The sequence below is a fragment of the Mastigoproctus giganteus genome, chromosome 8 (genome assembly GCF_048544385.1).
Source record: "Mastigoproctus giganteus isolate SK-2022 chromosome 8, ASM4854438v1, whole genome shotgun sequence".
Taxonomy (NCBI): domain Eukaryota; kingdom Metazoa; phylum Arthropoda; class Arachnida; order Uropygi; family Thelyphonidae; genus Mastigoproctus; species Mastigoproctus giganteus.
Window position 1 is genome coordinate 82,890,423 of NC_143582.1, and position 27,369 is coordinate 82,917,791.

Consider the following 27,369-nt stretch of genomic DNA (forward strand, 5'->3'; position numbering starts at 1 on the left):
AATCAGTTTATTTACATTTGTTTCAGAAGTACACTAATGAAGCTTTTAGACTAAACTGAGGATTAGGAACAAACTTTCCTGTTAAGAAACAAGTGGTTGATTATGCAAAATATAAATTTAAAAATCATAAAACCAAAATGTAATAGTAAAACCTAGCTTAAATTCAATATCAAATTCAAAAATTTCAGCTCAAATATGATTAAAAAAAAAAAAAAGGTGCAGAAACAAACAGATTAATCTAAAAATAAGCGTGATAAGTTCTGATGCCTTTTAATTGGAATAACCTGTATTTTGTTTATTGTATAGTTAATTGTGTTGTGCTATATTTAATGGTTGATTTTTTTTAATGTTTACTTCAAAACGTTGAGTATACTGAGAAAGAAGGAGGACAAATTTCTGGGATGGCCACACCACAAGAAGAATGTTAACTTGTAGCACTTGGTTACTAACATACCTATACAGGGTTTCTCAAAAATATTGGTACAAACGTTTTGGGGAGGTAAGTAACATCTAACGGAATGTGAATCGCATAGGAACCCATAACCGGAAGCATCACCGTAAGTCGGTACACGGCGCTGTTCATCAGTTCGCGAGGGGGAAAATTTCTGGTTTACTCATTCAAGCAGTAGTCGCCGCACGAAGAGCATGCATCGATATACGAACTGTGAGCTGGCAGACATGCACCTAGTGTATGAATTAACAGAGGGAAATGGACGAGCCGTTCAACGAATTTATGTAGAACGCTTGCCAGACAAACATGTACCAGACTACCGTTTGTTTGCACATGTGCATCAAAATTTGTGCAATTATGGGTTATTTAGAGGTAACAGGAGTAGTGCGGGCAGACCACGTTCAACGCGAACTCCCGCCATGGAAGAAAGTGTGTTGAATGCCGTCCAGAATAATCGTACTATCAGCACATGTGCCATTGCCTCTGCCTTAGGAGTGTCTCGTTGCAGTGTACAGCGTGTCTGGCACAACGATTCCTTACACCTTTCATCTCCAAAGGGTTCAGATACTGCTCCCCCAAAATCATCACGCACGTGTGGCTTTTGCGCAGTGGTTTCTCAAAGAAAGTGTTCAAGACTTGAATTTTCCAGCCTATGTTTTGGTCACAGATGAGGCTTATTTCACTCGGGAAGGCTTATTCAATCAGCACAATGCTCATGTGTGGGCTCACAACAACCCATACAGTGTGTGCCCCCATGCGGCACAACATCGCTTTGCAATAAATGTGCGGGCAGGTATGGTCGATGACTGCTTAGTCGGTCCATACTTGTTACCATCCTGCATGAACTCCGCTAAATATCGGATCTTTCTCGAACAAGTTCTACCAGGGTTACTTGACAATGTTCCAGCAAATGTGAGATGCACCATTTGGTTTCAACATGACGGGGCACCTGCCCATTATGGAAGGTGTATTTGTGACCATTTGAACAAGTGTTTTGGGCGTCGATGGATTGGCCATGGTGAACCTGTTGCCTGGCCCCCACGCTCACCTGATTTATCGAGCCTTGATTTCTTTCTGTGGGGCCCTCAAATCTATCGTGTGTGAATTGCCTGTGGAGACAGAAATGGATCTCATGTCGAGACTCATCTGCGCTGCTGCTACTGTCAAAGAAACTCCAGGTGTGTTCGACCGTGTCCGCCAATCCATGCTGCATTGGTGTCACGCATGCATAGTGTCTCATGGTGGAACCTTCGAGTATTTGTTGTAACATCATGAAATGCATCCATCTCATACTCCATTGTTAATATTATTTCAAATAAATGTTTGCCACTAATTAATGTCTTGTGTCATTTCTGCTTCTTGTGCCTCTGCTACTACTTTCCTGTGACGTTATTGGTTCCTATGCGATTCACATTCCTTTAGATGTTACCTACCTCCCCTAAACGTTTGTACCAATATTTTTGAGACACCCTGTATAGTATTGTATATTAATATTTTCATTCTTCTATTGTTGCCAATTTGTTGTACTCCTCTGGTGACAGTTTTTGCCTGAGAGCACATTTGAAATGGGCTAATTATACATCAGAAAATTAGGTTTTGATTAACAAAAACTTTAAGGAACATTGTTAACCAAAGGTACCTGTAATAATAAGTAACTGCTACTGATGAATACTGATATCATTGAGATATTTGATTTATGTCGTTATGCATTATATAAATGATAATGTCACTATTAATGATAATATGGATGGGGTATTTGCTGATGCTACGAGGCAGTGTTAGGTGGGTTGGAAAACTGCTAGCTTGGGGGATACACAGACTAAAAGGTTAACAGTGGTCACAGGCAGAGGCAAAAGTGATTCTTGCACTACTTCTATTAGAATGAGCAGCAACTTGGAAAACAAGGTAATGGAGATTTCCAGGATTGCTGTGAGTCATAGTGGAACAAGTAAATACATGGGCTGTGTTAGGGTAACTAAGAATAGGAAAAGGTGCATGTATACTTGCATGTACACCAATGCTATGATTATAGTTAATAAATTTGATGAGCTTGAAGTACTACTCAAGACATCAAAGGCAGATATTGTTGGGATATCAGAGACGTGGTGTCCCACAGATAAGCAGTGCAGAATTGGAATTTGGGGAGTACAATGTGTACAAGAAGGATAGACAGGATAGGAAGGGAGGAGGGGTTATGCTGTTAGTTAAGAAACACAAAATCTAAGGAAGTGCATCCAATTGATGTTGGTGGACAGTGCAGTGTTGAGTCTGTTTGGTGTGAAATAAGCACTAGGAAAGTAAAAATGAGTAGGTGTGCGTTATAGGACTAATTAATCTGATAAATACAATGAACAATTGTGCAGAGAAATAGTGGACCAGTAAATCAGAATGTCCCTTATAATGGGGGATTTTAACTTTCCACATATTGACTAGAACTTGTGGGTTGGTCACTCGCACACTAGCAAGACTTTTGTGGATTTATTGGTGAATTTTTTCTACAGCAACATGTTCGAGAGGCAACCAAAGGGAGTAAATACTGTTGATCTGATTATCAGCAGTGATTATTCATGCATTAAGAATTTGCAGATAAAGGAACCACTGGGTGACATTGATCACAATGTACTGATGTGGGAATTACTTAAAGATGTAACTACCATCAAGGCTAAAGGGAAGGGCTTTTGCTTTCGTAAACGTGACTACTTAGGTCTCAGACAGTTTTTAAATTCTGTACAGTGGGATCAACTGATGATGTCACCAATGTTGAATTCTAAATGGGAAGCCTTCAGGGACTTAATTTTGGAGGATACTAGGCTTTTCATTCCAACTAAGAAATACTCTTCAAGGTTTAGGCCTAAATGAATGTCAGATGAATTAATGAGGCTCGAGGCAAAGAAGAAGAATGTATGGGATGCATATAAAGTATCAGGTGACACAGAAGCCTATGGCAAGTATAAACTAGTCTGTAATGAAGTCACAAAGGAGGTTAGGCAGGCGAAGGCAGATTACGAGAATTCTTTGGCAAAGAATGCAAAGAAAAACAGCAAAGAGTTTTTTACTTATTTAAACTCTAGAAGGAAAGGGATGAATCAGATTGGGCCACTTAACATAGATGGGTTGACTATTGATGATCAAGCTCAGGTAGCTGATAAACTGAATGTGTATTTTGCATCTAAATTCACACATGGGGAGTGCCAGAAGTTTATCAAACGCTAATAAAAGCTAAGTGGTAGAAAATCTAGGTGGTAGATGACTCTCATCAACCGGTGAAATACCACCACTTTGCTTATTGGAGGCTTGAAGTGGTGGAACCCATGTTTAGTCTCTAGAGCTAAGTTCCGGCCAACCCTTCCCTATCTCTTCCATCATGCAATATGATTGATGATTTTTGAGGTTATGATGAATGTCGTGGCGAGATCCAATATTCCTTACATTTCGAGGGTACAGCTCTAAAACGGTGTTCGCAGGCCGGCCGCTAGTTAGTACACCGGACTGAACCTATTGGTAACTCTCTAGGAAGCTTCCGGATCAGCTAGTGTATAATCTTGCTACCTCTACTCTGCCAGATAGTGACTGGAGGGAGTCCGAGTAGTGTGTATGCGGGGAGCATTGTCGAGGCCACGTTATGTCAAGGATCTGGGTATATTCTTACCACATGTACGCCATATCCAAAAATTTCATTACTTCATACAGCATGTCCCACCCACTTTTTCTTACTATTGAATACACCATGAATTGTCAAAATAATAGAGCAAGCTTATCTGCGAAAAGATCTAAACCTCCCAAGGACTTCCTAATTCATTTCACAAATATACGTGGTCTCAATTCTAATCTCAACGATGTCCATTTCCACTTGCAGTCTTCCAAACCCCATGTACTTTTTCTGACTGAATCTCAGTTATCAGTTGATTCAACTACTGCTCATCTCAGATGTCCAAATTATTTGCTGTATGATTCCTTTCGCCTCAAAGGTGGTACTTGTGCATATGTCCGTTCTGATATTCCCTGTCAGAGACTTGGCAATTTGGAATCTCCTCTCTTTGATCTTCTCTGGCTTAAACTCTCTCTACCTCATTGTGTAAAATTCATCTGTTGTCTCTACCGTTCTCCCAACTCCACTAATCACTTGGAGCTCTTTGACTTCCTCTCTTTGCAACTTGACTTTCTCCAGTCCAACTTTCCTAACAGTGAGGTAATTTTCCTTGGTGATTTTAACGTTCACAACTCCAGCTGGCTTCCGTTTTCTAGTCACACCGATCCAGCAGGTCGAGATGCTGAGGCTTTTGCAATTACTAATGACCTAGCACAGATTGTTCATTTACCTACAAGAATACCGGACAATCCTAATCATACAGCCAATACGCTTGATCTTTTTCTCACAAACAACAATTCTAAGTACATGGTTGAAGTGAGAGGTCCTTTAGGCACTTCAGATCACAACTTGGTGATTGTCTCTTCTCCAATGGAACCTTTATCTCATGGCTATTCCCAGCCTCGTATTGTTTGGCATTACAAGAATGCAAAATGGGATGACCTGCGAGACTTCTTTTCTTCTTTTCCTTGGTCTGATTACTGTTTCAAAACTTCTGATGTCAACGTTTGCTCAGATCGTGTCAATGAAATTATTCTTGCAGGAATGGAATACTTTATCCCACACTCCACTTTAAAATCTCGTCCTTTATCTAAACCTTGGTTTTCCAATAAATGTGCTAAGGCTGTCCAAGAGAAGAACGTTGCATATCGTAATTGGCTTGTTTCTAATTCTTCAGTTTCATTTTCTGCCTACACCAAAGCTCGCAACAATTGTAAAGCAGTTATTAATCAGTCCAAACTAGAGTTTGAACAGGCTAAGAGTAGAAAACTTGCTTCTTGCCCTAATGGTAGCCGAGCATTCTGGTCTCTTGCCAAAGCTATTGGCCGCAACTTTTGCCCATCTCTGCTCCCACCTCTGTCCAAACCAGATGGTTCTGTTGTCACTTCAGCCAAGGATAAAGCTGACCTGCTAGCATCCCATTTTTCTTCGAGCTCATGTATTAATGATCTTGGTAAAACACCTCCCACCATTCCTAACACGCTCCATTCAATGCCTCCTGTGGTCTTCCGTCAAAAGGATATCAGAAGGATTTTGATGAATCTTGATGCTAAGAAAGCTCCAGGTCCTGATGGTATTTCTCCACTTGTTCTCAAAACCTGTGCTCCTGAACTTACTCCTATTCTTTGCCGCCTTTTTTCACTTTCTTATTCCAAAGGTGTTTTTCCTTCTGCTTGGAAATTTGCTCATATCCAGCCAGTCCCTAAAAAGGGTGACAAATCCCTCCCATCCAATTATCGTCCCATTGCAATTACTTCTACTCTTTCTAAAGTAATGGAGAAATCAATTAACCGCCAACTCAAACTACCTAGAAACCTTCCGTCTGATCAACGATCGCCAGTATGGATTCCGTCAGTGTCGATCCACTGGTGATATTCTGGCTTATGTTACCCATTTATGGACTAATTCAATGGAAAGGTTCGGTGAAACACAAGTAGTTGCTCTTGACATCTCAAAGGCTTTTGATCGTGTTTGGCATAAAGGTCTTCTAAACAAGCTTCCATCTTATGGTTTGCCAACTGTTTTTAGTAATTGGTTATCCAGTTTTCTCTCTGATCGCTCACTGAGGGTGATGGTAGATGGCTCTCTGTCTTCTAACTTCTCCACTAATGCCGGTGTCCCCCAAGGTTCAGTTCTTTCCCCCACTCTTTTCCTCTTGTATATCAATGACCTTCTTCCATTGACTGGAAATCCTATCCATAGTTTTGCCGATGATAGCACATTGCATTCAACTTTCCATTTTGAGAAACCTTGTCCAGCTCAATCAGCTTCAAGTTCTCGAAAATCTGCTGCCAATTCCTTAAATGCCGATCTTCAGGTAATTCTCCAGTGGGGCAAAGACAACTTAGTTGATTTCAACCCTTCTAAAACTCAATCTTGTCTTATATCTCGCAAAAAGGATTCTTCTGCTCCTATGCTTATCTTTAGTGACACTCCGATTTCTAGGCAAAATGATATATCTCTTTTGGGGATTACCCTGACTTCTAATCTCTCTTGGCACAAGCACATTACAAATATTGCTTCCTCTGCATCTAAAAAACTTGGTTTTCTCTTTCGCTCTCGGCGTTACTTTTCTCCCAAACAGCTGCTCACTCTGTATAAATCGCAAATCCGCCCTGCCATGGAATATTGTTCCCACATCTGGGGTGGTGCCCCCAAAACCTCTCTCAGGCTTCTTGATTCCATTCAGAAGAGGGCAGTTAGGTTAATTAATGATTCATCTCTAACAGAGTCTCTCCACTCGCTTTCTCATAGACGCACTGTTTCTGCTGCATGCCTCTTCTACAGATACTTCCATGGGCACTGTTCTTCTGAATTGGCTTCTATAATTCCCGCTCTCTCTTTCAAAACAGTCCGAACACGTGCCGCCACAAGCCAACATCCATTTACTGTCCAACTTCAAACCCACAGAACCAACTTTTCATCTTCCTCATTTATTCATTCAACTGCCATTTTCTGGAACAACCTTCCTTCATACATATTTCCTGAAAATTACAATCTACAGAAGTTCAAGTCCAATATCAACAAATATCTTCTTTCGTCTTCTCAACCTCCAACCCAAGCACGGTACTAAGTACTATAGGTTATAATACCTCTCGTGTTTGGGGTTCTCATGAAAAAAAAAAAAAAAAAAAAAAGTGATTTTGTAATAACTGAGAGGAAAATTGTTTTAGTTAAACATAAGGAATGCACCTGGGGTGGACGGGATCTATCCAGTTATATTAAAGGAGGCAGGCAAAGGAAGTAAGCAAACCCTTAGCCATAATTATGAGAGTTTCCTTGGACTCAGGGGAGGTCCCCATGGACTAGATGTGTGCAAATGTATTACCAATTCACAAAGGGGGTTCAAAAGGTGACACAAGTAACTACTAGTAACTTTTCCCTGGAATACAAGTTAGTTTAACTTGTATTCCAGGGAAAATAATGGAATCACTTGTTAAAGAAGCATTGCAGGATCATCCAGACATGACATCCAGAAAGGGTGCAAGAATATTTGCTGATGCTATCGAGGCAGTGTTAGGTGGGTCGGAAAACTGCTAGCTTGGGGGGAGACAAAGACCAATAGATGGACAGTAGCCACTGGCAGAGGTGAAAGAGATTCTTGCACTGCTTCTATTAGAATGAGCAGAAGCCTGAAAAACAAGATGCATGGTATTTCAGAGACTGCTGGGAGCCATTGCGGTACAAGTAAACACATGGGTTGTGTTAGGGTAGCTAAGAATAGAAACAGGTGCAGGTATACTTGCATGTACACCAATGCTAGGAGTTTAGTAAATAAATTTGATGAATTTGAGGTATCAGAGACGTGGTGTCACACAGATATAAGGGATGCGGAATTACAATTTGGGGAGTACAACGTCTACAGAAAGGATAGACAGGATAGGAAGGGGGGGAGGTGTTATGCTATTAGTTAAGAAACACATAAAAACCAAGGAAGTGAAGCCAGTCGACATCGCTGGACAGTGCAGTGTGGAGTCAGTTTGGTGTGACATAAACATTGGGAGATCAAAGAGAGTAGGAGTGTGCTATAGGCCTAATGACTCTGATGAGTATAATAAGGAACTGTACAGGGAAATAGAGTGGGCCAGTAAATCAGAGTGTCTTATAATGGGAGATTTTAATTTCCCAGATATTGACTGGATTTTGGGGGCTGGTTACTTACACATTAGCAGGGCTTTTGTGGATTTATTGGATGATTGTTTTCTACATCAGCATGTTCGGGAGGCAACTAGAGGGAGTAATACTCTTGATTTGATTATCAGCAGTGATTCTTCATGCATTAAGAATCTGCAGATAAATGAACCACTAGGTGGCAGTGATCACAGTGTGCTGAAGTGGGATTTACTGAAAGAGGTAACTACCATTAGGGGTAAAGGGAAGGGTTATTGCTTCTGTAAAGGCGACTACGATGGACTGAGACAGTATTTAAATTCTATACAGTGGGACCAACTGATGATGTTACCAACAGCAAATTCAAAATGGGAAGCATTCAAAGAACTTATCTTGGAAGCTACTAGGCTTTACATACCAACTAAGAAATATTGTTCAAGGTTTAGGCCAAAATGGATGTCAGATGAACTAATGAGGCATATGGCAGAGAAGAAAAATGCATGGGATACATACAAATTAACACATGACACAGAAGCCTATGATAGATACAAGTTGATATGCAACCAAGTTACAAAGGAGGTTAGGCAGGCGAAGGCAGATTACGAGAAATCCTTGGCAAGGGATGCAAAGAAAAACAGCAAAGAGTTCTTTACTTATGTAAACTCTAGAAGGAAGGGGATGAATCAGATTGGTCCACTTGATATTGATGGGTCGAGTGTTGATGATCCTGCTCAGGTAGCTAATAAACTAAATGAATATTTTGCATCGACATTCACACATGAGGAGTTATTCAGCGAGGGGAATGCCAGAGGTGTATTCAACTCTAGCAGTAAGCTACAGAATCTTGAAATAACTGGGAGTAAAGTCGAGGAGAAACTGTTGAAGATAAACACAAGAAAGGCACCCGGGGTGGATGGGATCTATCCAGTTATATTAAAGGAGGCAGCAAAGGAAGTAAGCAAACCCTTAGCCATAATTATGAGAGCTTCCTTGGACTCAGGGGAGGTACCCATAGACTGGAAATGTGCAAATGTGACCCCAATTCACAAAGGAGGATCAAAGGCTGACACAAGTAATTATAGACCTGTGAGCTTAACTTCTGTTCCAGGAAAATTAATGGAGGCACTGGTTAAAGAAGCACTGCAGGATCATTTAGACAAGACTTCAGTTATAGCTCAGACACAGCATGGTTTTGTTAAGGGTAAGTCTTGCCTGACCAACTTGATTGGATACTATGATGCAGTCACAAAAGAACTGGATGCAGGGAATAACTTTGATATTATATACTTGGATCTTAGAAAGGCTTTTGATACTGTTGCACATGGAAGACTGCTACACAAATTGGAGCAGTGTGACATTGGAGGCAAATTGCTGCTGTGGATAAAGGGGTGGTTGAGGGGGAGAAGACAGAGAGTGGTAATCAATGGACACTGCTCATCGTGGACTGATGTTATTAGTGGAGTCCCTCAGGGCTCAGTGTTGGATCCATTATTGTTTTCTGTATTTATAAATGATATTGATGATGGTATATCGGGCTTAATGTCCAAGTTTGCAGACGATACAAAGGTTGGCAGGGTTGTCAAGGACACTACTGACACTATGCTGCTGCAACAGGATCTGGAAAGGTTGAGCAGATGGGCTGAGAGGTGGCAAATGAACTTTAACATTGACAAATGTAAAGTACTACACATGGGAAACAGCAACCCCAGAGCAACGTATCAACTCTGTGGTACAACACTGACAGTGGTAGAGAATGAAAGGGACTTGGGGGTGGTTGTGCAGGCAGATATGAAGTTCTCTGAGCAGTGCAGACGGGCTGCAAGATTAGCTCATGGAGTATTGTCAATGATATACAGGAATTTTTCCAGCAGGGATAAGGAGGTGATTATTCCATTGTATATGGCGATGGTCAGGCCACACCTAGAGTACTGTATACAGGTCTGGAGGCCTCATTTCAAGAAGGATGTAGAGCTGCTGGAACGAGTACAGAGAAGGGCAACAAGATTAGTGAATAGAACAAAGGGGTGCTCTTACGAAGAAAGGCTTAAGTTTTGCAAAATACAGTGTCTGGAGACTAGGCACCAGCGAGGTGATCTGATAGAGGTGTATAAAGCCTTGAATGGTTTAAGCATGCTCAATGCTGATGGGATTCTTCCTCTAGCTCAGAAAAATCACCTGAGAGGGCATAAATTCAAATTGAGGAAAGACAGATGTAGGATAGACGTGCGGAAATTTGCCTTTAGCCAGCGGGTGGTTGGTTGGTGGAACAGACTTCCATCCCTTGTGGTGGAGGTTGATAGCCTAAATAAGTTTAAGGCTCAGCTGGACAGGTATTTTGAACGAACAGAGGGGTGAAGTGGAAGTGGTTTTTTTTTTTTTTTTTTATGGCTGATGCTGCATAAGCTTGCTTTCTTGCATCAAATGCCTCTACTAATGCTAAAAAGACTGCAGTAATAGTTAAGACACAGCTTAGGATGATCCATTTCTTTCAACATGAAACATTGAGGAGGATTCCATCCTGCAGTGGATTGATAATGGCTGCACTTTACATTTTTTTTATGGGTTTCTTAAAGGAAGATCTTGTCTGACCAATTTGATTGGATACTATGATGTGGTCACAAAGGAACTGAATGCCAAAAATAATTTTGATATCATATACTTGGATTTCAGGAAAGCTTTTGATACTGTTGCACATGGAAGACTGCTGTACAAATTGGAGAGGTATAGTATTAAGTGTAAGTTGCTACAATGGATAAAGGGATGGTTGAGTGGGAGAGAACAGAGAGTGGTAAATAATGGACACTGCTCTTTGTGGACAAATGTTATTAGTGGAGTTCCCCAGGGTTTGGTGTTGGGCCCATTGTTGTTTTCAGTATTTATCAATGATATTGATGAAGGTATATCAAGTTTAATGTCCAAATTTGCAGATACAAAGTTTGGCAGGATTGTTAACGAGAGTATGCTACTCCAGCTGGACCTAGATAAGTTGGGAAAATGGTCTGAGAAATGGCAACTGAAGTTTAACATTAACATTAGTCAAACTTCAAAGTACTGTATATGGGTAGCAATAACTGAAGATAAATGTACCAACTGTGTGGTACACTCAGTTGGTACGTCTATCTTCAGTACACTCAGGGAAGTGGAAAAGACCTGGGGATAATTGTGCAGACAAATATGAAGTTCACTGAACAGTGCAGATGGGCTGCCAGGGCAGGTTATGGAGTCTTGTCAATGATATATACAGGAATTTTGCTAGCAGGGACAGGGAGATGATTATCCCATTATACAAGGCAATGGTCAGGCCACACCTAGAGTATTGTGTACAGGTCTGGAGGCCTCATTTTAGGAAGGATATAGAGTTGCTAGAATGAGTACAAAGAAGGGCAACAAGATTGGTGAGGGGAACAAAGGGTGCTCTTACCAAGAAAGGCTTAAGTTCTGCAAATTGCAGTTCCTGGAGAGTAGGCACCTGCGAGGTGATATGATTGAGGTGTATAATGCCTCGAATGGGTTGAGCAAGATGAATGCTAATGGGATTCTTCTAAGAACCTGAGGGGGCACATTTTCAAATTGAGGAATGATAGTTGTAGAATAGATGTGTGGAAATTTGCCTTTAGCCAGTGGGTAGTTGATTGGTGGCACAGGCTTCCATCTTTTGTTGTGGAAGTTTTTAGCCTAAATAAATTTAAGGCTGAGCTGGACAGGCATTCGGAATGAATGGATGGGTGAAATGGGGTTTTTTTTTTTTTTTTTTGGCTGATGTTGCATAAGCTTGCTTTCTTACATCGTATGCCTCTACTAATGCTAAATGTTTTTCCTTCTGCTTGGAAATTTGCTCATATCCAGCCAGTTCCTAAAAAGAATGACAAATCCCTCCCATCCAATTATTGTCCCATTGCAATTACTTCTACTCTTTCTAAGGTAATGGAGAAATCAATTAACTGCCAACTCTTAAACTATCTAGAAATCGTACATCTGCTCAACAATCACCAGTATGGATTCCATCAGTGTCAATCCTCTGGTGAAACACAAGCAGTTGCTCTTGACATCTCAAAGGCTTTCGATCGTGTTTGGCATAAAGGTCTTCTAAACGAGCTTCCATCGTATGGTTTGTCAACAGTTTTTTGTAATTGGTTATCCAGTTTTCTCTCTGACCGCTCACTGAGGGTGATGGTAGATGGCTCTATGTCTTCTAACTTCTCCACTAATGCTTCTGTCCCACAAGGTTCAGTTCTTTCCCCCACTCTTTTCCTCTTGTATATTAATGACCTTCTTCCATTAACCAAAAATCCTATCCATGGTTTTGCTGATGATAGCATTCCAGTTTGAGAAACCTCGTCCTGCTCAATCAGCTTCTACTTCTCGAATATTCGCAACCAATTCCTTAAATGCCGATCTCCAGTAGAGCAAAGACAACTCAGTTGATTTCAATCCTTCCAAAGCTCAGTCCTGTCTTATATCTTGTAAAAAGGATTCTTCTGCTCCTATGCTTATCTTTGGTGATACTCCAATTTCTAGGCAAGATGATATATCTCTTTTGGGGATTACCCCGCCTTCTAATCTATCTTGGCACAAGCAAATTTCAAATATTGCTTCCTCTGCATCTAAAAAAACTTGGTTTTCTCTTTCGCTCTCGGTGTTATTTTTCTTCCAAACAGCTGTTCACTCTGTACAAATCGTAAATCCGCCCTACCATGGAATATTGTTCCTACATCTGGGGCTATCCCCCAAAACCTCTCTCAGGCTTCTGAATTCCATTCAGAAGAGGGCAGTTAGGTTAATTAATAACTCATCTCTAACAGACTCTTCACTCTCTGTCTCATAGATGTTCCGGATAGATGTTACAGATGCTTCCAGGGGCACTGTTCTTCTGAATTGGCTTCTATAACTCCCGCTCTCTCTTTCAAAACAGTCCAAACACGTGCCACCACCAGTCAACATCCATTTACTGTCCAACTTTAAACTCACAGAACCAACATTTCATCTTCCTTGTTTATTCATTCAACTGCTGTTTTGTGGAACAACCTTCCTTCATACGTATTTCCTGAAAATTGCAGTCTACAAGTTCAAGTGTAATGTCAACAAATATCCTCTTTTGTCTTCCAAACCTCCAATCTATGCAAGGTACTAAGTACTATAGGTTCTAATAGCTCTCGTTTTTGGGATTTTCATTAAAAATATATATATATATATGAAGCTGTTTGTATTTCTTTTCACATGGCTGTTGTAGAGTAAAAATGGAGAGGGGTTTTTTTTTTTTTTTTTTGTTAATTTCTTATTTTGGACTGCCAGATATTGAAGAGGAAGACATGAGTACCAGTAATAATCTTTGTATCACTGATGAGTTTTGTTTCAATTTTTCTTATATTATCAAGCCATGTTAATGTAATCCAATTCTAGTCTGTTACGTGAATAGCTGTATACCATATAACTGCTTAACTTGTGAACTGCTGTTTGTTGTTTTATTATATTAACCATACTAGCATGCAGTTCATTAAGTTTTAAGTCATTGGAATGTTTTATTTTACTTAAAATAATATGTATGGCATCTGCAAAGTCTGATTGAGGTGTTTAAGACTTTGAATGGATTTAGTAAGCTCAGTGCTGATGGGATTCTTCTTCTTGCTCAGATCACACACACATGGGGGGAACACAAATTCATGTTAAGGAAGGACAGTTGCAGAATAGATGTGTGGAAGTTTGCCTTTAGCCAATGGATATTGTTTGTTTTAAAAATTCTGTTTTTGTAGTTGATAGTTTAAATAAATTGGAGTAAGAACTAGACAAGCTATTGGGGGGAATGAATGGGTGAAATGGGAGGTGTTATTTTTAATTTTTATTATTTATTTATTTTTGGCTGATGCTGTATAAGCGTACCTTCTTGCATCATTTGCCACTGCTAATGTTATTAGATAGAATCTACATTTCTATAATGACCATTCTTATACTACATGAATATTAACATAGTTTATTTAGCTATTAACTAAATCACTAAACATTAAGGTAACGTTTCGGAACTTTGCTGGAACCCATCCTCAGATCATACATAGGCCGTTGCCTACCTCCTGCTTTTCAAATGTCTCAACAGCCTCTATATGGTCGAGGATGGATTCTGGTATGGTTCCCCAAAACATTACCTTACTGTATAGTGATTTAGTTAATAGCTAAATAAACTATCTTAATATTTATGTGGTATAAGAGTGGTATAGAAATCTAGATTCCACAGAAAACTGCCATGTAACAACCTTCTCCAACTATGTATTAGAATGTTCTTTGAAAGTTACTTTTAAATGGAAAACTGTTTTAATAGGGTTTGCTCTATTAGGGAGAATATATCTTTCCAGATTATTTATTTCCAGTAGGAATCCAAAATATTTTGAATTCTTACTGGAAACAAAGTCTTGAACATTTAGTTTAAGGTAAAAGAACATGTGTATTTATTTTTGCCACAAGATTTTTATTTTAAGCTTAATTTTTATTTTCAGCCTTCACATGAGATATGGTCTTGTTTCTGTACCCACAGTATTATTGTTCCACAATGGTCGAGCTGTAGCAAAGTTTAATGACACTCATCCAACTTTAGATAGGTTTGTGAAATTTGTGAGCAGATATACAGGTACCTGTCTTTTGTTATACTATTGCTTAAGTTTTTTTGTTCAGAAATAAGTGTATACAAAATTTATATAAGGTAGGATGTATAATTAATACACACATTACAGAAGTAATACTCCTTAAATATGATCATGCAGATAGGTAAAGACTAGGAGGAAGGATTAAAAAAAGGCTTTAATACTAGTGCTGCACATGGAGTATAACTTACTGTTAAACTGAAATACAGGCAAATATCAAGTAAAAAGCACACTAATGTTTCTAAGAGAAACACTCAGTCATGAGATAATGAATTATAATAAATTAAAGAATCAACATGACTTGCACATAAAACTGCTAAGTTGTGAATGAATCATAGACAAACCAAAGAACCCAACAAAAAACTTTCTACTTCAAAAATACTGAGGGCAGAGGGCAAGGTTCAGAAATGTTAGCATGCTTTATATGTGTGTTTAGTTAATACTTTAATATTGCTGATAACTTTAAATTATATACTCATTTAAATTATATATTGTCTCCAAATAGTGGGGGGGGGAGAGAGAGAATTATTTAATGGTACTTGGGTTTTTACTTGGTGTTTATTTGGGAGAGTTATATTAAAGCTCTACTCAAACACACATTTTAGTGTTATTTATCTCTTCCTTCTGCTAGCATACCAGAAGTTCTGTGCATATTTTTTTTACTTTATCAGGAATGAATGCTTTTATGTAATGGATATGTTTATTGAAATTAATAATTGACACTAAGTAAATTTAGTACAATAGCCTCAGTTTTGTAAATAGTTACGAGCAAACAGGGTTTGATATGAAATAGATCAAACTCTTATTACGAAGAGAATAAAGGCACCATAACTTGCCTCAGTATTTCACCAGCATTTAAATAAAAAGTACTGCTTAAATGGAGAAGTATATTTCTATTTATTTGAAATATACTTCTCCAAAAATACATGCCATTAGCCGTACAGCTCCATTTTGACTTTTGTTAGCACCTCAATCTTACAGTTAGTGAAAGACCTGCCAAGCAGTGATGAAATATATTCGTAACAATGTGAGAGAAAATCTTGCATATATGTTCCTTAGTCTATGGATACGTTCTCAGCATTTAATAAATAAATTTTCTGTTTATGCTTCAGCACGACCACACAGCAATTCACAAGAGAGAGAGAGAGAATATAAAAGAAACAACACAGCTTGAACCTTGCACCATTGTGTTAAAAGAATAATTTTGTTATCTTGTACTGCTTAACTAATTCAGTAAAGCCTTTCATACAGTACTATACGAACAACTGTTGGAATAACATGGAATTAAAGGCAAGTTACAACTATGAATAAAGGGATACTTAATAATAGTAATAGACAGTAGTTAATAAACGATTACTACTCTTCGTGGACTAAAATCATTACCACATTAATGTGGTAATGATTTTACCACATTAATGTGGTAATGTGGTATTAAAATCAATACCACAGAAATCATTGTTGAGTCCCTTACTGCTTTTAATATTTATTAACAATAGTGATATGGGCACTGTCAAGTTCTATGTCTAATGTTGCTGGGATACAAAAATATGGGAGTTAATGACAGTAATCAGGGATTTACTTCAAGAGGATCTAGATAAACCAAGCAAATGGGCTGAAAAATGGACAATTGAAATTTAATATCTTTAATGAAAGGTACTGCATTTGTCTAACAGTAATCCTACATGAACATACCACTTGAATAGTACCAAACTCAAGGTATTTAGTAAATAAAAAGACATAGGGGTAATTATATAATCTGACATGATGTTCTCTGAGCAATCAGACAGGTTGCTTGATCAGTTCCTGGAATTCTTGCACTACTTCTATTAGAATAAGCAGCGGCCTGGAACAAGGGGTGCTGGGGGTTTCACAGACTGATGGCAGTCATCATGAAACAGGTGGGTGTATGGGATGTGTTAGGGTAAATAAGAATAGGTGCATGTATGCCAATGCTAGAAGTATAGTAAATAAATTTGATGAATTTGAAGTGTTGGTCAAGACATCAAAGGCGGATATTGTTGGGATATCAGAGATATGGTGTCACACAGATATGCAGAATTGGAATTTGGGGAGTGTAATGTGTACAGAAAGATAGACAAGATAGGAAGAGAGGAGGGGTTATGCTGTTAATTAAGAAAAACAAAATCAAAAGAAGCGCATCCAGTTGATATAGATGGACAGTGCACTGTTGAGTCAGTTTGGTGGGACATAAGCACTGCGAAAGCAAAAATAACAGTAGGAGTGTGTTATAGGCCTAATGAGTACAGTTGTACAGAGAAATAAGAGTGGGCTAGTAAATCAGAATGTCTTATATTGGGGATTTTAACTTCCCACATATATGTGTCAGACAGTTTTTAAATTCTGTACAGTGGGATCAACTGATGATGATGATCCCACTGTGTATGGAAATTTTCCTTTAGCCAGCCAGGGGGCGGTTAATTGCTGGAACAAACTTTCATCTGTCATTGTCGAAGTTGATAGGTTAAATAAATTTAAGGGGGAACTGGACAGACATTTAGAGGGAATCATTGTGTAATTTTTTTTGGCTGATGCTACATAAGCTCATATGCTTGATTTCTTGCATCACATGCCATGATTACTATTCCTATTCTACCATATTATTATTAGCCATATGGTACAAGGAAGCCTGAGGCTTATGCTGCACCAGCCGAAAACAAAAAATATATCATTGTTATACAGAAACTTTGCTAGTTATAAGGGGATGAATCAGATTGGTCCGCTTGATATCGATGGTTTCGACTGTTGATGATCCTGCTCAGATAGCTGATAATCTGAATAAGTATTTTGCATCTACATTCACACATGAGGAGTTATTAAGGGAGGAAAATTCCGGAAGTTTATCAAACTGTAGCAAGGTCCTTAATGGTTTTGTAATAACTGAGAGGAAAGTGGAGGAGAAATTGATGAAGTTAAACATAAGAAAGGCACCTGGGATGGATGGGATCGATCCAGCTATATTAAAGGAGGAGGCAAAGGAAGTAATAAAACCTTCAGCCAGTGTCTTTGTACAAGCATACAACGTATGCTATATGCAAACAAGCAAAATGAGTATATACACATACATATTATGAAGGGTTTTTTTTTTTTTTTTTAAAGTCCTAGCTGCTGAAATCTCAGGAAACTAAGCGGCAGGACCTGCCAGAGTAACTAAATCTATTGGGTTCCTGGTCTGCCTCCACGGGGTGAAGGTGGGGCAACATTGGGGTCTAGCAGCTAAATGACCAGATGAACAACAGTACACGACATTACACATGTACAATACCCACACACTTTTAAACCTCTGGCATTCCCAGCAAACTGGTACACCTACAATGAAAGCAATGCGGAGATGGGGGGAAACCCCTGGTGCCGCTTGACATCAATGGACGCTGCTCTTCATGGACTAATGTTATTAGTGGAGTCCCCCAGAGTTCGGTGTTGGGCCCACTGTTATTTTGTATATTTATCAATGATATTGATGAAGATATATTAGGCTTAATGTTGAAGTTTGCAGATGATACAAAGGTTGGAAGGGTTGTTAATGACAGTAATGGCGGTGTGCTACTGCAACAGGATCTATAAAATTTGGGCAGATGGGTTTAGAAGTGGCATCTGAAGTTTAAAATTGACAAATACTTCTACCCATACTGCATATGGGTAGAAGTAACCAGCAAAGTGGAGGAGAAATTGTGTGGTACTACACTTAGGGTGGTAGAAAATGAAGACCTGGGAGTAATTGTACAGTCAGATATGAAGTTTTCTGAGCAGTGCAGACAAGAGCAGGCCATGGGGTATTGTCAGTAATATACAAGGATTTTTCTATTGGGAAAAGGAGGTGATTATCCCTTTTTATAAGGCAATGGCCAAGCCACGCCTTGAGTACTCCGTACAGTTCTGGAGGCCTTATTTTAGGAAGGATGTAGAGTTGCTTGAGCTTGTACAGAGAAGGGCAACAAGAATGGTCACCTGCAAGGTGATCTGATTGAGGTGTATAAGGCTTTGAATGGGTTGAGCATGCTGAATTCAGATGGTATTCTTCCGCTCAGATTAAGAACCTGAGGGGGCATAAATTTGAATTGAGGAAAGGCAGTTGTAGAATAAATTTGTGCACATCTAACTTTAGCGAGCGGGTGGTTAATTGCTAGAACAAACTTCCATCTGTGGTTGTGGAAGTTGATAGCTTAAATAAATTCAAGGAGGGAATGGATGTGTGAAAATTTTTTTTTTTTTTTTTTTTTTTTTTTAATTCTGATTCTACATAAGCTCATATACTTGCTTTCTTGCATCACATGCCTCCATTACTACTACTATCCATTTTGTATTAGGCCACATCTGGAATACTGCATACAGGTTTGGAAGCACCATTTTAGGAAGAACATGTCTGTTCGAAAGGTAAAAGAGAAGAACTTAAAAAGACCACTTCAAACCAAGCAGGACAGACTACTGTATATTAAGTGATATAGCTGTTAGTTAGTTAGTTATTTGGTTTTTAGGAGCATTAACAACTAAGGCCATATTGCTCCAGGATATGCGGTGGTCATTCCTTGACCTTTCCGCATCCTCCGTATTTGGTGTTGACGGGCTCGAACCCCGGTCTAATCAAGAAGCGTGTGCTACGCACTGCTGCTCCTTCCCACCTGGCTACGGAGGCGCCAGTGATATAGCAATTTGGTAAGGAGTCTTCTGGAAAAACTTGAGTCTAAGGGAAGGTAAGTTTCCAGAAGTGGCAGCAGAAGAAGGCTGCATGTGAGTGCATCTATCTGGTGAGAATGTTAATGAGATCTCCATTCGATTCTAGGATGGTCTCCTTGGACTGGAGAAGTGCTAACATTTTTCCAGTCGACAAATGATTTGCGAAAGAACTGATCTGCAGCTATAGAGTGGCAAGTTCATTGTATTGGGCAAGATCATGATGTCTGCAACTAACCTTTACAAGTTATAATCACTGTGAAAAGGGAACAAGAACACATATTTTAATGGGATTTGCTTTATTGGGAAGAACACATCCTACAGTTTCTTACCTACTGTCATCAATAGTCCACTTTGATATGAGCTGCTTTTTTCATCAGAGAATATTAATGCAATTCTGTTCACATTATATTCACCATATTCAAATTCCACATCCCCAATAACAGAATGACAGTTTCTGTTAATCCTATAATATATGCACATGTGATAACTTAATAAATATATCAGATTCATGAAATTTATTTACTGTATAAGCAAGAAAATGTATGCCTATTTGTGTTTTTACTAACTCTAATACTGACCATATAATTGCTAGTCCCATGTGGACTCTCAGTATGCCTTTGCAAACCCCCCAACTGTCTCCCCTGTTAATAAATGCAGGTCCTGTTGTGAAAAATTCTACCTCATGAACTTTGCATGATCTATAGGACCCAAATGATTGACAAGGCTCTCATTGTTTTCTCTCAATATTGCCTCAAGTCTGTGAAATAAATCGTCAGGTTATCTATGTGTAATATGAATAGTATTAAGAGCTTAATAGCAACAGTACAACATCACCTTTTATGCCTTTAAAGGATTACAATTGTTTTTAATATCACTAACTTTTACCCTGGTTCTATTTACAACTATCCTTAGAACATGAAATACTTCTCTCTTCTCTGACAGTAGTTACCAAGAATAACTGCTTCCATGTAGGATCAGTGCCTTCTGCTTATGAAGATTTCACCATGGAAAAAATGCCACAAGTTAGGTCAGTTTGTGTATGTGTCTGCAATTCTGACCAAAGACAACAGGAGAGATTATATGCTGATAGACTTGAGGATATCTGCAAGACTCTATTGGGGGAATTTTTCTTTTATCAGCATAGCCTGCATCTGTAGGTAGAAGTAATCTATCTTGTAGAGTTAGCATTCATTTAAACAAAGGTGATGCAAGGATTTTTGCCAGTATCATTGAGGATACCCTAAAGGTTCAGGGAAACTGCTAGTCAGGGGAGGAAGAGTAATTTTGATCCATGTTTACCTGATAATATGGGTCAAAGTAATACTTGCACTCATCTCATGAATTCTTGTTTGTTGCCACAACAGCCAATGTTGATAAGATGTTCTGAGGGGGAAGATAAAGCTTGGAATACAAACCTAAATAACTTCAAGGGGGGGTGTGTCAGGGTTTGTTGTTATTTGGTTTTTAGGAGCATTAGCAACTAAGGCCATATTGCTCCGGGATATACGGTGGTCATTCCATGACCTTTCCGCATTCTCCATATTTGGTGGTGACGGGCTCGAACCCCGGTCTAATCAAGAAGCGTGTGCTACACACTGCTGCTCCTTCCCACCTGGCTACGGAGGCGCGTGTGTCAGGGTAGTAAACTATAGAAGATTACATAGTCTCAACTGTGTCTACAGGAGTGTTTTCAATAAAATGGCTGAATTTGAACTCCTGATTAGGAAAACTATTGTTGATATAATAGTGCTAACAGAAACATATTTAGGAAAGAAAAGGAAGATAGAAGGGGTGGAGGGGATCATGCTTCTTATCAAAAGCAGCCGGAGTGCAAAAAGGACTTTTGCCAAGTCTGAAGTTACATCTGCCAAAATAGAATCTGTGTGGTGCATGAGTTAGTTTGAAGCAAAGGAACAATGAGAGTGGAAGTTATCTACATACCAGAAGATTACGAAGAATATGGTGAGTCTTTACAGGCTGATGGAATGGGCAGGCAGGCGTGAATGTCTTATTATGGGTGACTTTAATCTGACCTAGACTGAATTGGAATGTGTGTGAGGGAAATTAACCATGGGGAAAATCTTTTTTAAATAAACTAGATGATTATTATTTGTACCGCCATGTTAGAGAAAGTACTAGGGGTGAGAATATTTCTGAACTCATCATTACTAATGAATCAGATGACATCACACGGCTTAAAGTACAGGAACCATTGTCAGAAATTGATCATGCAATCGTCAGTTGGAAAATGAAGAAAGATGTTGCAGTTGCAGGTAAAGGCACGGGTTTTAAGTTCAGAAGAGAGGACTTTGCCATTTTAAGGTGCTACATGGCATTTGTGAATTGGGAGGATTGCCAAGGGACAGTGAATACATTTGAATTATGGAATACTTTTAAAGCAAAAAAATCACAGAAGCCATGAACGCATACATACCTTTAAGAAAATACTGCAGGAGGAGAACGTCGAAATAGATAACTGTGCAGCGGGCTGATCAAATAGAAAAAGGTAGCATGAGACAATTACAGAGCAATGAAAAGTCCTGAAGCTTACAACAGGTACAATTTGATCTGTAAGAGTACCAAAAATAAGGTCAGGGAGGTCAAGGATGTATGAGAAAGTATTGGCTAAGAGAACAAAGAATGGCGACAAGGAATTTGTGTTTTTTTTTTTTAATGTAAACCCCAAACACAAGGTATTAGAACCTATAGTACTTAGTACCGTGCTTGGGATGGAGGTTGAGAAGACGAAAGAAGATATTTGTTGACACTGGACTTGAACTTCTGTAGACTGTAATTTTCAGGAAATACGTATGAAGGAAGGTTGTTCCAAAAAACAGCAGTTGATTGAATAAACGAGGAAGATGAAAAGTTGGTTCTGTGAGTTTGAAGTTGGACAGTAAATGGATGTTAGCTGGTGGCGGCACATGTTCAGACTGTTTTGAAAGAGAGAGCGGGAATTATAGAAGCCAATTCAGAAGAACAGTGCCCATGGAACAGTGCACATCGGCAAAACTATGGACAGGATTTCCAGTCAATGGAAGTATCTGTAGAAGAGGCATGCAGCAGAAACAGTACATCTATGAGACAGCGAGTGGAGAGGCTCTGGTAGAGATGAATCATTAATTAATCTAACTGCCCTCTTCTGAATGGAATCAAGAAGCCTGAGAGAGGTTTTGGGGGCACCATCACAGATGTGGGAACAATATTCCATGGCAGGGCAGATTTGTGATTTATACAGAGTGAGCAGCTGTTTGGAAGAAAAGTAACGCCAAGAGCAAAAGAGAAAACAGAGTTTTTTTGATGCAGAGGAAGCAATATTTGTAATGTGCTTGTGCCAAGAGAGATTAGAAGTCAGGGTAATCCCCAAGAGAGATATATCATTTTGCCTTCTTGAAATGCCAAACAACACGAGGTTGGGAATAGCCATGAGATAAAGGCTACATTGGAGAAGAGACAATCACCAAGTTGTGATCTGAAGTGCCTAAAGGACCTCTCACTTCAACCATGTACTTAGAATTGTTGTTTGTGAGAAAAATATCAAGCGTGTTGGCTGTAAGATTAGGATTGTCCGGGTATTCTTGTAGGTAAATGAACAATCTGTGCAGGGTCATTAGTTATTGCAAAAGCCTCAGCATCTCGACCAGCTGGGTCAGTGTGACTAGAAAACGGAAGCCAGCTGGAGTTGTGAACATTAAAATCACCAAGGAAAATTCTATGTGAATATAATAAAGAGGAAAGCTAATCAGATCAAACCCTTGTACACTGGGTGTGGGAAAGTCTTAGATAATCCAGATGATATTGTGGATGAATTGAATAGTTACTTTGTATTGGTTTTTACTGATGAAAGACACTTCATCCTGAGAAGAGGCTGAGCCATATGAAATTAGTGATGTTGTAGTTATAGATGATTGTTTATTAGAAAAACTTTTGAGTATAAAGGCAAATAAGGCTCCGGCATTGATGGCATATACCCTATAGTTTTGATGGAGAGCATGAAGGAGTGTGTTGGACCATTAAGGTTAATTATGAGGACTCTTTGGACTCAGGGTTGGAGAAGTTCTAAGAGTGAAGTTGGTTAACTACTGACTGGTTGGTCTGACTTTAGCAGTAGAGGCAATCTTAAGAGTGCAATCCAGCGACATTTAGATAGATATGGCATTCTGAAAGACACACAACATGGCTTTGTTAAGGGAAAATCATGTTGAAATAACTTAGTAAGCTATTTTGATACAGTTACTCATGAGCTGGATTTAGGGAACAATTTCGACTTAGTTTATTTCAATTTTATCAAAGCATTTGACTCAGTCTTTCATGAGAAGTTACTGTGTAAGCTTGAACAGGATGGAATTACTGGTAAGATTATAAGATGGAATGCTGGGTGGCTGCAGGGCAGAAGAAATGGATTGTGATTAATGGATATTCTTCGGATTGGTGTTGTTTGGTTTTTAGGAGCATTAGCAACTAAGGCCATATTGCTCCGGGAATATGTGGTGGTCATTCCCTGCCCTTTCCACAACCTCCGTATTTGGTGGTGACGGGCTTGAACCCCAGTCTAATCAAGAAGCGTATGCTACGCATTGCTGCTCCTTCCCACATGGCTACGGAGGTGCCCTCGGATTGGTGTAATCTCAGGAGTGGGATCCCTCAAGGATCAGTTCTTGGACCACTATTTCTCATTTTCATGAATGACATCAACGAACGGATAGAAGGCATGATGTCAAAATTTGCAGATGACGTAAAGATTGGCAGAATGGAGTGCCCAGCAGTGCTCCTTCAGGGTGACTTGATTTCAAAGATGGTCAAAGAAGTGACAGCTATGTTTTAATGCTGTTAAATGCAAGGTCTTACACTTGGGGAATAGCAACCCACAAATAAATTATATACTTGGTGGAGTTGATTTAAAAACAGTGGAGGGGGAAAGGGATCTGGGAGTAACAATATGGGCAGATATGAAGTTTTCTGAACAGCGTGGCGCCTCCATAACCAGGTGGGCAGGAGCAGCAGTGCGTAGCACACGCTTCTTGATTAGACCGGGGTTCGAGCCCATGACCACCAAATACGGAGGATGCGGAAAGGTCAGGGAATGACCACCGCATATCCCCGGAGCAATATGGCCTTAGTTGCTAATGCTCCTAAAAACCAAATAACAACATAACATTCTGAACAGTGTAAACAGGCAGCCAGGAAAGCCCATTATGTCCTATGGATTTGATATATGGATATATATATATATATATATATATATATCAAACATTATCCTATAGATATAGGGAGATCATAATCCCACTATATAAGGCAATTGTAAGACCACATTTGGAATACTGCGTTCAAGCATGGAGACCTCATCAGAAAAAAGATTGAGCTTCTTGAAAGGGTCCAAAGACAGGCAACTTGTCTGGTTAGATCAGCAGAAGGACAACTGTAAAAGGAAAGGCTCCAATTGTGTGGACTACAGAGCTTGGCAACCAGGCACTTCAGAGGGGTGACCTGATTGAGGTTTATAAGACTCTGAGAGGGATTAGTAAAATGAATGGAGATGGAATTCACTGTTATAAAGAATTCCAGAACTAGAGGTCATAAATTCAAATTACAAGAGTTGAGGTTTAGATTAGATCATAGGAAGTTTTGTTTTAGCCACTGAGTCATTGATTGCTGGAACAAGTTGCCCTCATAGGTAGTTGAGGTTGACACTTTGAATAAATTCGAAGTGTCAACTAACTGGATAGTTGACCATGTGAGGAGGGAAGCATATAATTTGTATGTTCTTATCTACTTTACTTGGGGTGGGTTTTTTTTTTTTTTTTTTTTTTATGAAAACCCCAAACACGAAAGGTATCAAAACCTTTAGTACTTAGTACCGTGCATGGATTGAAGGAGAAGTATGGGGGGAGGGAGATGCCGGAAACTTTACTCTAGAGACTAAACATGGGTTTCACCACTTCAAGCCTCCAATAAGCAAAGTGGTGGTATTTCACCGGTTGATGAAAGTCATCTACCACCTATGCAAGAGGTGGTAGATGACTTTCATCTACCACCTACCCAAGTTAAGCAAAAACCTGTGGCATCCTTGCAGTATATGACAAATACTATTACTATGTAGCCAGATGCATGAGGCTAGGTTCTAGCATTAAGTTAGTCCAGGGCTGTGCAAAGGTACTTGTGTGGCCCGGATGCAAAAGGGGTTAAGGAGCCTCATTTATTTATGTTGGGACTTTGAACGCTCCCCAGATTTGGGGCCCAATGCACCCCTCTACCCATTTGCACGGCCCTGAGTTAGGCAGCTGAATGTTGATGTTATTCCTTTGAGTGCAATAACCCTTTTATTCAATCACTCAAATTCTTCAATCAATATAAATTTCCACTTTATTTCCTCATTCTTTTTTACACCTGGTACACTAAAAGGCATTTTCTGTGGCATTATATCCAGCTAGTTAGGTCTATATATGCCAACACACAGTACAAGCAATAAGACCCTGATTTATAGAACTATATTTAGCAAATCCACAGGGTATCCTCACTGCTCTGGGACATATGCTTTGCATCTCTAGGTCAACAGCACTATACCCCACTATATATCACAATGTGGTACCCAAGTACAGTAATAATAATAATACACTCGTGCATGTGTGTGTGTGTGTGAGAGAGATAAAATTTGAACTGTTATACTTAAAAGCTTTCTCCAATATTAGCAATATCAACAGCTGAATTTATATTAAATGCAATATATAGGGAGCAATGGTTTATAAGAAAGTTAAAACCCTCCTCAAAAAAAAAAAAAAAAACAAGCAAACTATGCTAGTGTGTGTGGGTTTTTTTTTTTTTTTTTTTGCCTTCAAACTTTTTGCATGCAATTAAAAAGAATGAAAAAATTTAATAAAATCTGAAAAACAATTTTATTAAATTTAACTAAACTATCTTGAGTATTATAAACATAATAAATACAGTATTAACATAATGCTATCATTAAGTCAAATGTATTTAATGCTAAAGTCTTAAGCTATGTAAGCTATATAACTCATTGTACATAACTCTTTCTGTACATAACAATGACAAAACTAAGTTTTCTACTTAGTGCATCAATCTCATATTAGTATGTCACAAGTTGCCTTGGTATTGTGCTTAGTAAAGCTCTTCATGTACAATGACATAATATAGCTCATAGCATAAGGCTCTAGCTATAAACCCATTTGACTTCATTTTATTTACTGCACTATCTTACAGTAAATAAAAAAATTTATAAAGACAAGACTTCATATAAGCAACCAAAATTTAGTAATAATTTATCTTGAAATTACAGGTCTTCATTCTGAAGTTATTGTGAATGTGACCTCAGCTGACATGACTGGGCCTGTTCCAGCTACACTTTCTCAAAAGACAGACTATGTTCTTACACTGGCTTGGATATTCACTGTTAGTTCCATGCTGTGGTATTTTGTTAAGTCATCACTATGCCATCATATAATTGAGAGTATTAAAAATACATGGAGAGAAGCTGAGGCCCAACATGAGCATGAAGATTGATGTAATATTTAAATTGATGAAGTTTAAGAATTATTACTGTACATTTATGTAATTATAAAATATCTGTAAATAAAAGGATTTTGTTTGTTTTTGTATTTGATTAGTATTTTGATTCAAAATTTTTATTGGAAACTTCTCAGATTCATTGATGATGCTGTGTAAACACAGCAGGATTATAATGAGAAGGAATGTAACATTGTTAATACTACTAATATATAATTTTCTTCAAAATATAGGAATACCCTGTGGCCTTTAACATAAGGGATACTTTCAAACATATAGTCTGCAACTTAAAAGGAGAGTTGCATTATTATGAAAATTATGAATAATGTCAATGCCTTTCTAAATGGTACTATTTCTAAGTCTAATTAAGTAAA

At 38.8% G+C, this 27,369-nt stretch overlaps 1 protein-coding gene across 3 annotated transcripts in view; it reads left to right on the forward strand.

Moving 5' to 3' along the window:
- The window catches only part of bug (thioredoxin domain-containing protein bug), a 71,365-nt gene extending 44,284 nt beyond the window's left edge, over window positions 1-27,081 (forward strand). For all 3 annotated transcript variants that reach the window (XM_090379548.1, XM_090379547.1, XM_090379549.1), the window contains exons 5-6: window positions 14,636-14,766; window positions 26,769-27,081. In XM_090379548.1, coding sequence (XP_090235674.1) covers window positions 14,636-14,766; window positions 26,769-26,992 — 355 coding nt within the window. In that variant the 3' untranslated portion in view covers window positions 26,993-27,081. The remainder of the gene's footprint in view (window positions 1-14,635; window positions 14,767-26,768) is intronic.
- The last annotated feature ends 288 nt before the right edge of the window (window positions 27,082-27,369 follow it).